The sequence below is a fragment of the Mustela nigripes genome, chromosome 2, assembly GCF_022355385.1.
Source record: "Mustela nigripes isolate SB6536 chromosome 2, MUSNIG.SB6536, whole genome shotgun sequence".
NCBI classification, from domain to species: Eukaryota; Metazoa; Chordata; class Mammalia; order Carnivora; family Mustelidae; genus Mustela; species Mustela nigripes.
Window position 1 is genome coordinate 9135522 of NC_081558.1, and position 14816 is coordinate 9150337.

The 14816-nt window shown below is 60.8% G+C and overlaps 2 protein-coding genes across 5 annotated transcripts; both read right to left on the bottom strand.

Moving 5' to 3' along the window:
- Positions 1-713: 713 nt before the first annotated feature.
- On the bottom strand, positions 714-5629 carry LYL1 (LYL1 basic helix-loop-helix family member). 2 transcript variants are annotated; one of them, XM_059389153.1, is made up of 4 exons: positions 5541-5629; positions 4205-4557; positions 4030-4121; positions 714-3174 (listed from the first exon to the last, which is right to left on the bottom strand). In XM_059389153.1, the coding sequence occupies exons 2-4, from the start codon at positions 4534-4536 to the stop codon at positions 2759-2761; spliced, it is 840 nt and encodes a 279-aa protein (XP_059245136.1). In that variant the 5' UTR covers positions 4537-4557; positions 5541-5629; the 3' UTR covers positions 714-2758. The 2 variants fall into 2 exon arrangements, with proteins under 2 accessions (XP_059245136.1, XP_059245137.1); XM_059389154.1 differs by having other exon boundaries at positions 4205-4575.
- A 2206-nt stretch (positions 5630-7835) lies between these two features.
- TRMT1 (tRNA methyltransferase 1) lies at positions 7836-14774 on the bottom strand. Of its 3 annotated transcripts, none has more exons than XM_059389158.1 (17): positions 14687-14774; positions 14175-14378; positions 14032-14087; positions 13641-13843; positions 13288-13475; positions 12059-12174; positions 11866-11978; positions 10937-11085; positions 10667-10753; positions 10516-10585; positions 10299-10433; positions 10118-10203; positions 9705-9813; positions 9543-9619; positions 8427-8546; positions 8206-8335; positions 7836-8013 (listed from the first exon to the last, which is right to left on the bottom strand). In XM_059389158.1, the coding sequence occupies exons 2-17, from the start codon at positions 14357-14359 to the stop codon at positions 7864-7866; spliced, it is 1974 nt and encodes a 657-aa protein (XP_059245141.1). In that variant the 5' UTR covers positions 14360-14378; positions 14687-14774; the 3' UTR covers positions 7836-7863. The 3 variants fall into 3 exon arrangements, with proteins under 3 accessions (XP_059245141.1, XP_059245140.1, XP_059245138.1); XM_059389157.1 differs by having other exon boundaries at positions 13641-13783; positions 14175-14459; XM_059389155.1 differs by having other exon boundaries at positions 14175-14459.
- Positions 14775-14816: the final 42 nt, after the last annotated feature.

The window sequence follows — 14816 nt, forward strand, 5'->3', positions numbered from 1 at the left end:
GGGCCGGGCGTGACGCGCGGTCAAAGTGCAATGATTTTTCAGTTTGGTTGGCTAAACAGGGTCAGAGCTGAGAGGGGAGCGGAAGGGACCCCCTGCCCGGCCGCACGCGCCCCTTCCCTCGAAGACAATCGGGGCCGCGGGCGCGCTGGGCCCGCGGGAGCCGGGGTCTGCGGGGCGCCCGCCCGGGCGAGGTCGGAAGCTGCAGGCCAGCTGGGCCGGGGCGGGAGCGCGCCCGGCGGGGCTGCCCGGGCGGGCAGGGGGGTGGGGGCCGCTCCTTTCCCAAGTGTCGTTGTGAGGGGGCAGGCGAGGGGCGACGAGGGCGACAGGAGATGTGGGGACGTGTTAGAAGAGGAAAAAAAAAAACCCACAAAAAATATATATGGGGGAAATGAACTTTTTTTTTCATTGAACCAAGTGCAATGCATCAGAGAGTTTTCCTATCTTTGTATGTTAAGAGATTGTTAAGAAAAATTCTATTTTTGTTGTAATGTCCTCGCGGCTCTGGGGACGCTAAAAGAACTGGGCCTGCCCCGCCCTGCGCGGGGATAACGAAAGCTGAGTGTTTTTTCCTTTTTTTTTCGTTCGTTTTCAGTTTTTTTTTTTTTTTTAAGTCGTTTTCCTGCGTTGACGAGGATGATCTGGGGTTTTTATTTGTTTCGTCGTTCGTTCTCGGTTTCGGTGGGAGGGCTGAAGGAAACGTTCACATTTTAGAGTTAAAAAAAAAAAAAACAAACACCTGGACATTAAAAAAAAAAAAAAAACCACAAGATCAAAAAGGAAAAGGACGAGAGAAAATTATTTTTAAGATAATTCAACATAAAAACCCTGGTGCTTCTTACATTATAAAGTACGTTTAAAAAAAACCCACAAACTATTATACATAAGTTTATGAATCAATTAAATATCCTGCACTTGTTAGGAACACGCATATCCCTTCTTTGTTGAGTTTAACGGAACGGGACAGCGGCATACGCCCGGCGGCTGGGCTGCTCTGGCCGCGGGTCTCCCCGGGCGCCCCCTCCCCAGGGCCCAGCGCCCCCTCCTCGCCTCATCCCCGTCCGGGCACGGGGGCGCGGCGGGGGGGTCCCCAGCCCCTCCCCCGCAGAGGTCAATGCCAACGAACAAACGTCCCCTCCCTCCCTCCCTCTCCGCCCCGAGCGCCCTTCTTTGAGCCAGACGCCAACTTGACCCTCACCAGCATTATCAGGAGCGCGCTCAGCAAGTTGGTAGTTACCCCCCCTTTTCCCCGGCGCCCCCGACTCAACATCACTCCTTCCACCCCTACCCCTACCCCCGTCACCCACCGGGGAGCACGAGGAAGGCTCGAAGCTCCAGGACAGGACCAGCCAAGCTGACAGGTCGATTCGCCCAGGCCCGCGCCCGCACGCACGCACGCACACGGCCCCGCACACAGCCCCACCCCACCCTGCAACCAGCCCCGTCGACTGCCTTACACACCCGCCCCCGCGCTGGCCGGCCGACCTAGTGCCTTGTTCTCACCCCCGTGCTGGCGGAGCGGACGCCGCGCTCTGGGTCCCAGAGGGGCCGGGTGGCTCAGACGACCCACCATTTCCTCACCCCGACCGTGCTGAACGGACCCCCCACACGAGAGAAAATAAAGGAGCAATAAAGTCACGAGAAATTTCGTCCCCCAATCGAGAGCCCGAGGGGCACCCCAGCCCCGCCTCTGCTCCCCCCCCCCACTCCCCCTCGGGGCCCCCCCCTCCCCCCCCCCAAGCCAGCCTGGGCCAGCCCCGCTTCGGCCCCTCCCGGGAGATCCGTGCGCCCGACCAGCACCAGCATCGCGGACCGCAAAGGCCGCCCGTCCCGTCAAACAAGTTTCTTCTTAGGCTAAGAAACGCAGTATATACGAGTATCTCTATATATAGTACTAATGGATTTGGTGTGCTTCCCCCTTAGCGTCCCCTGTCCCTCCGCTCCTCCTCCTTCAGCCTGGTCTCCCCCTCTCTCTGCCCTCCACCCCCGTCTCTGCACTGAGATACATAAGAAACAAGGGTAGTTTACTGTCTGTTTTGTTTTCTGGGTTTTCAGTGTCCTAGCGGAATGCAAGTAGGCAGCCAGCCCGTATGTTCCCTCTCCGCCCCGCCCCGCCCCGCCCCGCCCCCGTCACTGCGCTTCTGTTATACCATCTTTGCCTGACTCTCTCCGGCTTCTCCATTGAATGGCTAATGTGTATGTGAAATAAAGAAATAAAGAAAAACAAAAGTAAGAGCGCCCGAGCCTTCGCTAACGCCTTCGTCCGGGGACTGGTTCGGGATCCGTGGGTGGGTTGCCGCGTCGGTTCTGCGCCTCAGCGGACGCGGTCAAGGAGCGTGTATCCATGAGTCTCCAGGAGGGGGCGCCAGTGAGAAGGGCAAAGACTCCCCCGTCCCTCCCCACCTCTCTCGGTGACCCCAGCCCGGAAAAAAGAGGCACCAGTTTAGTCCGATGAGCTGTCTGCCATGTTGGTTCCCGCACCTCGTCCCTGGGAGGGAGACGCGGGAAAGGCTATTTCCAGCGGTTGGTGGGTGATTTAAAAAGAAAAAAAAAAGAAGAAGGTGGCCTGCTGGGGGGCCCCCTGGGGGCGACAGTCGCCCTTCCAGACCCCTGGGACCCTTTTCCCCGTTGGGGACGTCCTCACTGTTCCCTCTTCGGGGAAGTTCGCCCCAGAGCAGGCGCAAGGCATCATCCGCCCTTTCCTCGACAGCCCTGGGCTGAGTTCCCGGTGACCCTCGGCTCAGAAGCAACGCTGCGGAGGTCACCGCACCTCAGGGCTCACGGCCGCTCGTTCCGTCTTGATGGGCCGGGCCGCCCCGTCGGGACTGCCGTCGGGGCCGGCCGGGGTCGCGGGCTGCGAGCGCACCGCGGCCTCGGCCCTACGACAAGGCCCGCGGCGGGCGCCATCGATGGGGCCCCGATGCGCGGGTCTTTTGCGGGGCCCGGACGGGGCGGGGCCTGCAGCCAGAGCCGCCGCCTGGTCGCGCAGCAGCCGCACCAGGAAGCCGATGTATTTCATGGCCAGGCGGAGCACTTCGTTCTTGCTCAGCTTCCGGTCGGGCGGGTGCGTTGGCAGCAGCTTCCTGAGCTCTGCGAAGGCACCATTCACGTTCTGCTGCCGCCAGCGCTCCCGGCTGTTGGTGAACACGCGCCTGGCCACCTTCTGGGGCTGGTGCCCTGCGAACAGGAGGGGTTGGGTTGGCGCCGTGGCCCAGGAGGCGCCCCCTCCTGCCCACGTTTCAGGCACCCAGAGCCCTCGGGAGGGCACTTCCACATAGGCGGTGGGCTGGGGCTCCCTCCATCCAAGGGATCCACAGGCAGGACCCAGGCATATCTCCCCTGCTAGTGAGCAACACGGCTCCCACCACCCGCCTCACCTCCCCCCCCACCCCCCCGCAGCCAAGATGAGGACATCACAGGTCCCCGCTGCAGACAACTGAGGCCTTCTGTATCTCTGTCCACACCTTCCTGTCAACAGCTGAGATTCCGAGGGACATGTGTCCTGTGGCTGTCAGTCTGGGGAGCTGTCCCTGTGGTCTTCATTCTGGAGCATGCCCCTATATGTGGCTGGAGGTGCACGTGGGTCTGAGAGGTCCCCTAGGTGCCAGCGTGGTCCTGTCTTGGGAGAACTCCTGGTATACCTAAACGGCTGTGGTCATGTCTGATCGTTGCCGGGTGGTTGTGGTCGTGTGGCTGTGGTTCTGTGGCTGACGCTTGTGGGGCCATGGTCCTAAGTGACTGTGGTTGTGTGGCTGTTCCTTGTGTGGTTCTTATCCTGTGGCTGTTTCCTGCGTGGCTGTGCCTTCTAGTGGGGGCTGTCATCTTGTGGCCCCCATGCCATGGTGCATTTTGCCACGACTCTTGGTGGCTGGTTGGGTGGCTGTGGTTGTGTGGGGCTGGCCGCGGGTCTGCGGTTTTGCACGTGGGTGTAACCTGAGTACTGGAGGCCTCGTGTGGGCTGTCCTGCATGTGTCCCTGCGGCAGACAGGAGTCCCAGCAGGTGGCTGTCTGTGCACACAAAGTCATACTCACCCTCAGCCAGCTCCAGTTCACAGTGGCTTGGTCTCCGCTTCAGCCGGCTGCTGGGGAAGAGGCCGAAAGCTCCTGCCGGCCCAATGTAGAGGCTGTAAGGGGTCGTGGGTCACTAATGCCTTGTGGGCAAGGACCCTGGCCCTGGATTCCCCCCAGGTCCCAGCCCTTCACTGACCTGTTGAGGAAGGGGTCAGGGTGATAATGCAGGGCCAAGGGGGGTGGGACAGTTCCCAGGGCAGAGAGCTGCAGCAGTGGGGGTCGCAGGGCGCTCAGCTCCGTGGTGGCCATGGTTACTCCTGGGGGCCTGGTGTGGCCCAGGCTGATCACCGGCACACCAGGGGGCAGCCTTGGGGGTGAGGAGCCTTGGTGGCCCATCTCTTTCACCTTCGGTGGCCCAGGAGAGGCAGGCTTGGGGGGCGGAGCAGGTGCTGGGCTGGGGGCACACACCATTTCGGCCTTCTCAGTCATGGTGGGGCCCACCTCTGCCTGGGCCTGGGGCGGGCACATGGACCCCGAGGGGGTGCTCACCTGTGGGAGGGAAGGAAGCTAGTGGGGAGGGAGGAATCAGATGCCAGCACATCCCTTTGCCCAACAGAGCCTTCAAAGGAGAGGGAAAGGGTGGTGGTGGTGGGGGGTGGTTCCGTGCGTGAAGGCAGGTGGGCTCAGAAACCACCAGGACATGCGAGGAGGATGTGACACAAGGGCCGGAGGTAACTAGCGGGTCTCTGGGCGGCCCTGAGCTCAGCAGGGCCAATCTCTGAGCTATTTGTGACCCACGAGGACCTCAGTTGCCCAGCTTCTGAACAAATTTCCCTTATTCCAGAATCCCTTCTCGGCTGGAGTCTGGAGAGAGGGGTGAGGAAGGAAGCTGGGATGGAGCCTGTGTCCCCAGGATGACCCTGTAACCCTCAGATCTGATCTTGAGACCCTCATTGATACCACGTGACCTTAGAATCCCTCTATAATGGACTCTGACCCTTCACTGATACCCCGCCTCAGCTGACCATGTGGGACTCCGCTATGACCCTGAGGGCTCTTCTCATTGCCTCCATATCACACCCTGAAAGTCCCCATAATTGCTCCATTGACTCCCACCCCCACTGAAAACATCCCCCTTACTAGACCTGTAACCCCACTGCTGACGCTGTGATAAAAAATGCTGACCCAGGATCCCCAAACCCTGACCCCACTGCCTAGTACCTACAGTCATGTCCCAACCCTTCTCTGGCCCTCCCTGATGTCCCCCACGCCCCATTTCCTATCCCCATCGCCACCCACGCCTTTGCACCCTGGCTTAAACGTTTTGGCCCCATGGCTTGGAGTATCCAGCAACTTCTGGGACTCCTGGCTCCCCTGCCCCCTCTTCCTAGGTAGATAGGCCCTGGGGAAGCTGACCTGAACTCTCACTAAGGAGGTGCCCCCATGAATGAATGAATGAATGAATGAACCAATGATCAAATGAATACAGGCACTCCCAGGATCCCCCACCTTCAGGCGGACTCTCCTCTTACCCCCGCACTGGTCCTGCTGTTTGGTGAGTGCCCTGGCTCTGTCCTTCAGGGTCGGGATGCGGTTGGGTTTCAGGCCAGGCTCCGTGGCCCCGATCCGATCCGGCCTCTGCGTTCACGGCCGCTGGGAGCTTGCCGCCCCCTCCCGGCAGCGGCGTCGAGGCCGCGCCTCTTCCCGGGCTCCCGAAGGCCGGGGCGAAGGCGGCGTGGATCCCTCGAGGGAAAGTGAGCAGCTCCCGGCCGGCCCGCCCTCTCCCCGCCCCCGGCGGCCCAGTTTCCTCCCTCTCACCCCCGGCCGCGCCGGAGGATGCTGGACCGGCACAGATAAGAGCCTGGCCGACTGGCCGCGCCTGATAAGGAGCCGGGCTGACCCCGGAGGAAACCGGCGGGCGGGGATCTCCGAGCGCTGGCCTCACAGCTCCGCCCCCGGCCGGCGAGGGACGGAGCGGTCCCCCGGGACCTCTGAGGACCCCGACCCACTACACAGCTGGGAGTGAGGTACGCAGCTGCACGCAGAGGGGAAACTGAGGCAGGGAAGGTGCGGCCTCCAGTATCGCTCAGGTTTTGCCTCCGGCTTTGAACAGCCCTGGCCCAAGTGTCCGTGCTGATGGGGGTGGAGAAGAGCCCCTTCCGGCTGAGCGGGGGCCTCGTGACCAGGGGCCCTCTCCTGCTCCTCCTCTCCTCACCCTGCTTGGTTCCTCTTTTTACGCCACCCCTCTGGGGCTGTGCACCACCCCCACCCGGGTTAGGGGCACTGGCAGGAGGGCAGTTCCTACGGCCTGCCTTTGGGCGTCCAGCGGCGGCCAGTGTCCTGGGCCCCCAGGCCAGCTGTCCACACCACCTTTTCAGGCCCAGGAGGATGAGAGGAAGTACCACCTCTGGGAGAGACTTCCTAGGGTGCCAGGGCTGGCCAAGTTCACAATAGGTGTCCCTGACGTGTCCCCACAGGATGCAGATCTTCTAGGCCACAGGAGGGAGCATAGAGCCCCAACCTGGTGGCCTCTGGCCCTCCTCCCCCGTCATAGGCCACTTTGGGGGTGCAGGGGAGGACAGTGATAAAGAGGCGTTGGGCAAGTATCTGGGAGTGGGGGTGGAGCTCCTCACCGGCCTGGCCTCACCAAAGCGGGGGGTCCTCCCGGAGTAGCTAGCTACCCGGCTAGCTTCCTAGCAGGGACGAGACTGTCCCCTCCTCCAGGGCTCTCCCACTGGGGCCAGTCAGGCTTTTGCCTCAGATGTATCTGGGTGACAGCAGAAGCTGCCCCAATGACACCACCGCCCTCCCAGGAATCTGGTAGAGCCGGGGAACCACCAATGATCCAGCAGCCCCACCAGGGGCTCCTCTGAGCCTGTGCGTTCACTGATGATCCCCTGCAAGCAAGGTTCTAGGATTAGGGTCATTTTACAGATGGGGTTGAAGCAAAGAGAAAGGTGTCTGGGAAGGCCCCACAGCTACCACTTGGGGGTGGGGGCTGTGCCCTAAGGCTCTCCGTTAACGTTGCTAACCCTTCTAACCCTCCTAACCCTCCGTCCTGCAGGCTAGGGGAAGCAGCAGGCCTGCCGGCCTCAGTGCGCTCGCCCGAGGGGCCGCAGAGCAGGAAGCACCTGGCCTGGAGCGGATGCACAAGGCGCCTGGTTCCGGTCCGGCTTCCGCCCCCGCGGCCCCGTGGGGAGCTCCGCCAGAGAACCAGGCGGCGACGCGGGTCGGGGTAGGGGTTGGGTGACTGGAGAGCCGGTCTGCATCCGCGGGACCCGCAGTGTGTGTGGGGGGGGGGGGGGGGGGGGGGGTAGTGGGGGGGGCGGGGTAAAGGCTCCAAGGGCACAAGCACACGGCTGCCGCCCCGTGGCCGCATCGGGAACTGCAGGGACCAGCAATGGGGTGGCCCAGGGCTTCCTGCTGCAGATAGTCCGGCCAGGCGCCCCAGAGAGAAACACGGACACTTCAGTCAGGCAGGGATAAACCCCCAGAATCCCAGGGCTCTCCAGGCAGTTAAAAAGGACGGACAGAGAGGCACCTGGGTGGCTCAGTGGGTTAAAGCCTCTGCTTTCCGCTCAAGTCATGATCCTGGGGTCCTGGGATTGAGCCCCATATTGGGCTCTCTGCTCAGCGGGGAGCCTGCTTCCTCCTCTCTCTCTGCCTGCCTCTCTGCCTACTTGTGATCTCCGTCTGTCAAATAAATAAAAAAAATCTTAAAAAAAAGACAGAGAGAGGAAGAGTCTCCAGACGTGTCAGTTGGAGAGACGGGCAGGGCCCCCAAGATGGACAGACCCCAAGCGGCCTTCTCATTCAGACAAATGACAGTCGAAGGGATGACGTCTCTTTATTAGCTCAGTCTACTCCTGGACCAGTGGCCATGCCAGGCCCAGGCGGGTTCTGGCAAGGAGTCTCTGGACGGTCACCGGGGTCCTCGTCAGCAGTATCCTCGGGTGCTGGGGAGCTGTGGGAGTAGCAGCACTGGTCCCCGTGTTGACAGGTGCCCTGGTGGGAGGATGGGGTATGTGAAGCCTGGCTCAGAGCTCAGCAGCCTCTGCTGGGTCCTTTTCCTGGATGGGGAACTCACTTCCACATCTCGCCTGTCCCAGGTCTCCCAGACCCACCTGCCCCTTGGCCTTGACCTCTTGCTGGGAGGGGGATCCCTGGGTGCTGCAGGGGGAAGTAGGGGTGCCTCACCTCCTTGAATCTTTTACAGGGAAATGTCTTGAGCCGGGCAGCCCGCTGGACTGGGTCCTCTGCTGGCTCTTTTCTCTTATTCTGGTGCAGCCTGCGTCTCTCCTCCATAGCTCCGCCAGCTGCCTTGCCCCTGTGCAGGGAGAGGAGGAGCTGGGACCCCATTTGGCCTTTGCGTTGCCCCTGCCCTGGACAAGCCCCACCGTCACAACACTCTCACTCACCCTGGCCGGGCGCGGGGCCGGGGGCCCCAGTTGGCCTCAGGATTAGCCTGGAAGCGCTTGAGTCCTCGCTGGCGGGAGCTGGGGTTGGCATCCTCCCGGATGGTGAAGTTGGCCTGCAGCCTGGGAAGGCAGGAGTCGGGGCTGAGGGGCAGGTGCCCGCGGGTGAGCACAGACGGCCCGCCAACCTCGGTGCGGTGCCACGTGCCTCGGGAAGACTCAGGTGCCCCAGCCATTTAATAAACAGTTATCAAGGGGTGCCTGGGTGGCTCAGTGGGTTAAAGCATCTGCCTTCGGCTCAGGTCATGGTCCCAGGGTCCTGGGATCGAGCCCTACATCGGGCTCTCTGCTCAGCGGGGAGCCTGCTTCCTCCTCTCTCCCTGCCTGCCTCTCTGCCTACTTGTAATCTCTGTCTTTCAAATAAAGAAATAAAATCTTTAAAAAAAAAAATAAACAGTTATCAAGGGCCTACTGTGTGCCTAAAATCTGCCATTTGCAAAGCCAGTGTTCTAGTGCATGAGACAACGGTACGAACCAGAAACAAGGAAATCACAATGTGTTTGGGTACAAGAGTTTTGAAACAAGCAGAGCAGGGGACCCAGGGGTAGGGGCGGGGAAAGGCATGCAGGGCAGAGTGAATGGGGGGGGGGAGGGAAGCGCCATCAGGGGACCTGGGGACAGGCACTGCAGGCAGAGAGAAGAGCTCTCGTAAACGCTGTGCCTGGCAGAGTCGGAGCGAGGAGGCCCGGTCCAGAGGGAGGGGGGTGGGGAGAAGGGGACGAAGGAGGCCAGAGAAGATCGCAGCCAGGTGGTGCCGAGCGTGCACTAGTGAGTGCGGTGGAAGTCACAGGGGGAGCGGACTCGGGCTCACAGGTGCTATCTTGGCTGCTGGGCATGGGGCAGGGGCAAGCGGGGCGGCCAGGGGACCGGGACAGAGACGACAGCTCTGGGGTAGGTGGGCAGTGATGCGGCCAGACCAGGGTGGGGGCAGAAGGGGAGGGCAAGTGGGAAGATTCTGGATCCTACTTGAATGAGCATGGGGTTGGGGGGGGGGCATCCGTGTTGTCAGCGCACACGGGAGCTTCTCCTGCCTCCGGGCAGCCCTGGCAGAGCCCATACCTGGGCTCCACACTGAGAATGCGGAAGGCCGGGCTGGTCTCGGACAGGCGCTCCCGTTTCACCGGACACTCCTTTTCCTGGGAGGAAAAGCTCAGAGATCAGGGGACGTTGGGCCTGACTGTCTGGCGCTCCCATCCCCACTCCGGCCAGGCCAGCCCTCACCCAGCAGCGCATGATGTCCCAGAGGGCGGAAGAGGGGGCATCTGTCTTCACGGCGTTCTTACAGGCATGGGAGAGGGAGACTCGGAAGCCAGCGTGGAGAAGGGCCGACCTGGAGACCAAGAGGGGCCGCGGTTGGCCGGGGGCGGGGGCAGGTTCGGGTGGGGAGCTGCGCCCCCTCGATGGGACTGGTGCAGCTGAATGGTTCGCGGTGTCTACGTGGCTTGTGTGAGGCCGGTTATTGAACCATAAGCCCATCCCCCTTGCCAAGGCTGATGGCCCCCGTGCCCTGCTCTCAGCACCTGCACAGAGGCATGCTGAGTCTCCGTTTCTCGGGAGACCCTGGTCTGAGAGGGGCTGCACCTGCCCAGTGGCCCCGAGGTCAGGCGCAGGCCCCATGCCCGGGGGATGCTCACCGCAGCTGCAGGAGGCTGGGCGTGCTACAGCGGATGGTACTGCTCAGCTGGTCCAGCGTGTAGTAGAGAGGCACATCCGGGAGCTCCTGCGAGTGACAACAGGGTGGATATGGGGCAGACGTTGGAAGGATGACCAGGTATAGGCGGGGAACCCCCATCCGCACCCCGGCCTGGCCCCCACCTCAGTGATGACGCTCAGGACCCCCCGGATCCGCTCTGCGGTATGGAAGCGGCCGGGGTTGGTGCTCACAGCCTCTAGGACACGCCCCACGAAGTCCAGGTCATGGATGGGCTCTGCCCACAGGGGACCGCCAAGCTACAGACACACAGCAGCCGGAGGGGAGGGGTCAAGACAGCCGCGACCCCAGTGCCCACCTTGTTTCCCTGCCCTGCCTCACCTGGTGTCGCTGCCCACAGTGCTCACACTCGGGGGCGACAGGGGGACCGCAGGCTGCAGAGAACTTGACCCTGCAGAGAGCGGAGTGGTTGGCAGGCAGTGACCCTGGGATGCCCCGTCTTCACCTTCCTACCCGGCTCCCTCTTGCTCACCGGCCTCCAGAGGCTCCTGACGCTTTGCCAAGGCGCTGAAGGTGGAAGGTCCCGCAGCCCACGCACTGGAATACGAGTGCCTGCTTGCTGTTGGGGAGCAGGGGCACCCCTAAGTTCCCAGCATGATCACCACACCCCGACGCCTCCCTCAGGCTAACTTCATCCCCATCAGACCCCCTTTTTTGGGGCGGGAGCATGACCCCCCCCCCCATACCCCAAAATGTCCTGTTGCCTTCTTCCATCCGTCACTCTTCCTTGCCCCAGACTAACCTGGCTGAGGCTTTGACCTTGGCCTGGCCAGTGAAGACACGGACAAAAACACGCACATAGAAGTCAGCACTGACACTGAGCAGCGGCACCACGAAGCGTTGGTAGCAGTTGGCTCGGAGGTCCAAGCTGTGCAGGACGATCCTCAGGGCCTGGGGGGTGGGAAATGGGCTTCGGCCATCAGCTGCGCCCCCACCATGGCCTCCCCGCTACCCTGGAGGCTCACGACCCCCTCAGGCCCAAGCCCAGTCCCCCATGTCCTGGCAGCATGACCCTTGCCAAGGGAATGTCTCAGTTCCCTCATCTACAAAATCGGGACAGTCTGTGTCTCTTTAGGGCCCTTTTGGTACCACACAATTAAGGGGTGCTCGGGCCCCTGAGCCCAGTGTATTCTGATTATCATTGACCGCGCGGGCCCTGAGCTGTACGATGTGCTCCAAAGACCAGTGTTCCAGCTCCCCAGACTGACCTGATGACAGATCCCTTAAGGAACAAAGACAAGACATCCTCCTTTCCAGCCTATGGCCACCCACAGGCAGCCCCTGCCTTCTCGAATCCCCGCGCCAACCCATCACCCACCATCATGCTCATTGCACAGATGCAAAAACCGAGGCTCGGAAAGAGGGGATTAGTTGTCCAAAGACACCGGCAAAGTTAGGATGTGAGCCCAAAGCCAGACCCAGACCTGAAAACTGCCTTAAAAAGCAATTTTGGAAAATTGTTAAAAACAGACGATACTGGGGGGAAAAAATGACCGAAGCACCGGTTCCTACCCCGGGCAACACCCCAGCCCCCCGAGATGACCAGAACTGGCAGCCCTGGCTCTTTAGGGCTGCACTGGTTGTAGACATGCGTGTCATCCATGCCTTGGGACCTATCGGGAGGAAGCTAAGCGGCTGCAGGGGGTGGCAGAGGCCGGGGAGCGCCCTCACCATCTCGTGGCAGGCGCGACTCTTGAGGGCCATGGCCCCGTACTTGCTGTAGCACGTCTCCCCGCTGTTGCCCGCCAGCACTGCCATGTCCGTGCACGTCACGCACAGCAGCCCTGTGAGGGGGGCCCGAGCCGTGAGGACTCTTGTGGCACCTCGAGCCAGGCTCTCCACCCCTGCAGCAGCGTGGCCTCACCTCCTTCACTCACGGCCTGCACGGCAGCATCCAAGAAGGGGGCAGGGCTGCCGTAGGGGTCCAGGTCGATGACATCAAACCGCTCTGACGCCTTCTGGTGCTGGTACATCAGCATCCTGGGAGCGAGAAGGCCAGGTCCTCAGCACCCTGCCCCAGGGACCTGCTCAGTCCCCTACGCGTGTTCTCTCACTCGGTGCGACCGTTCCGGCCCAGACCGAGGGGCCAGCTGCCTCTGTTCAGATCCTGGCTGGCCCATTTGCTAACTTCACGACTCTTCCTCCTTGGGCCTTGGTGGACTCCTGTGTAGCAGTGGCAGTAAGGACAGCCAGCCGCGTTTCAAGCAGCTTACAGCTCTATTAACTCATGTAATCAAATATGGATTTGGAATGATAGCTCCCTTTGTAAGTGACCAAAGACAAACTCTCCCATCTTGTGTAGCCTAAAACTGTAGCCCACCCACCACCTTCCTCCAGCCCTCTCTGCCCTACCCCAGCTGGAGCCGGGCAGAGGGAAGAGAAAAGCAGACTCCCCGCTGAGCAGGGAGCCCGAGGCAAGGCTCTTTCCCCAAACCCTGGGATCCAAGAGGCCCCGCACTTAACACTTAATTGACCTAAGCCAACCCAGGCGACACTCCTATCAGGTTTCAATACAACCAGGAAAGCAAATGATTTTCATAGCAAAGACTTTTTTGTTTTCTGTAAAGGGTCAGATAGTAAACATTTGAGGCTTTGTGGGCTGCAACTGGTACCCTTTTTAACCCTTTAAAAATGCAAAATCATTCTTAGCTGGTGGGCTCTACAAAAACCTGTCCCCACAGCGGTTGTTTGAAGGGCCCCAGAATTAGAATATGAATGCCCCAAGGTCAGGGATTTTGTCCGTTTTGTTTCCTGCTGCCTGGCACAGGGTAGACCGGATATCTGCGCCTGCACTGGTGCCCGTAGTGTGTCTGAATGAGTAGAAATACCAGAGGTTGGGAGTCTAAATCGGCAACCATGATGCCACACTTCTGGCTACACAGCATTATCTCATTTAATCACCACAGCATTAGTATTACAACTCCTGTAATACTAACGTTCTCATTTTACAGACTGGGAAACTGGGGCTCAGAGAGACTAAGGCATCCTCCCGAGGTCACACAGGAAGAATATGACAGACTTAGGATTTGAGACCAGGCAGCCTTGTTCTAGCATGCGCCTGCCAGCCATCAGGCTCAGCTGCCCCAAACCTACCGGGCGTCTGCCTGCCTGGGATGCACCAGGTGGGCCACACCGTTGAGCTGCACGTTGCGGCGTATGAGATCCACGGCTCGGGCAGAGGCATCGTTGGCAACCACAGACTGGAGCCCAGGCACCTCTCGTGCAAAGCGAATGGAACGGAGGCCCGAGGCTGCCAGACCCTCCAGCACTCGAAGGCCTTCCTGTTGGAGTAACCAGGAAGCCCCACTCACATGGATCCCTCCATCCTCCGCTGGGCCCCAAGGAGCCCCCACCACCCACTTCCTACAGCTCTTCCGCCACAGGAGCCTTCCTTGCTCTGTTACTGGAGGACTCTGGGGGTGCCACCTCCTGTGCTCAGGCCCCACCTCGCAGATCTCCCCCACGGCAGCTGTTCGAGGTTGGTCTCCTGGGGCCAGGTTTGCACCCTCTTTCAGTTCAGCGTTTTCCTCCTCTTGCTCTGACAAGTCCACGACCACCTTTTGCACGTCCTTCTCACCTGGCACCTTGACTGCAGCCACCCAGAAGCACAAGTCAGGGGATAGTGAAGCTCCCCCTGAGAAAGCTCCCCCTATTTCTCAGGAAACAGAAGATTCAGGGAAGAAAATCTTTCTCAAAGCCCCTGGGGAAAGCCTGAAGGAAACGAGGCCAGGGCCTGCTGTGTGGCTGGAGCATTTCAGGACTTTAAGGGAAAGGAGGCGGGGCAGGGAGAAGGCTGGGCGTGACCCCCGCCCACCAGGAGACTGGACCTCGACTCACTCTGGATTCCTTTGGCCGCAAGCTGAACGCGAGCGAACTCGGTGATCACAGCACATCTGCAGGAGATGGAGGGTTAGCTCACAACCCCCTCATCCTTGCAGTTCCACTGCCCTCTGCCAAGCTGACCCCAGGCCCTTGCTCACGTCAGGTCCCGGTTAAACTCCTGCACTGGATTGTAGAAGACTTCGTTGGCGCTGGGGAAGGCTATCTTGGCGGCCCCCTCGGTGACCGTGGTCTCCTGAGCCTCGGATGCGCACTCTTCTCCGCAAGGCTCGGTCCCGTTCTCCATTTCGCCCGGATTCCGTAGCCCTTGCGTCTGTTCCTCCATAAACCGGGCTCTATAGAGACTGCAGGCGGGGCGAAGAGTCAAGCTTAGCCACAGAACGATTCTCGCACGGGACATCCGCGGAAGCCTCTGCCCGCCAAGCCTGTTTCGGGGGGGTGGGGGAGGGCACAGGAAGAGCATCAGAGAGCCGTGTCTGCGAGCCAGGTGGCCTATACATCGATAAAGTTAAAGAATTCAGAAGACCCTGCGGCCTCGGTAAGGTGACACCACACCCCATTTTCGGGAGACCGGCCTCTGAGAAGCCAGAAGCCTTCGAGCTGGCCCAACCCCGACCTGTATCGTTCCCCGCGTCGCCCACGCCTTTCTCACCCTCTCTCGAGGTGCAGAGGACCGAATTAGTCTGGGTGCACGTTTCCCGGATTAGGACCTGGGCGTCGCCATGTTGGCACAGTGGGAGGGCAGGTCATATGATAGATGTTAGCCAATCAGTGATGCTACC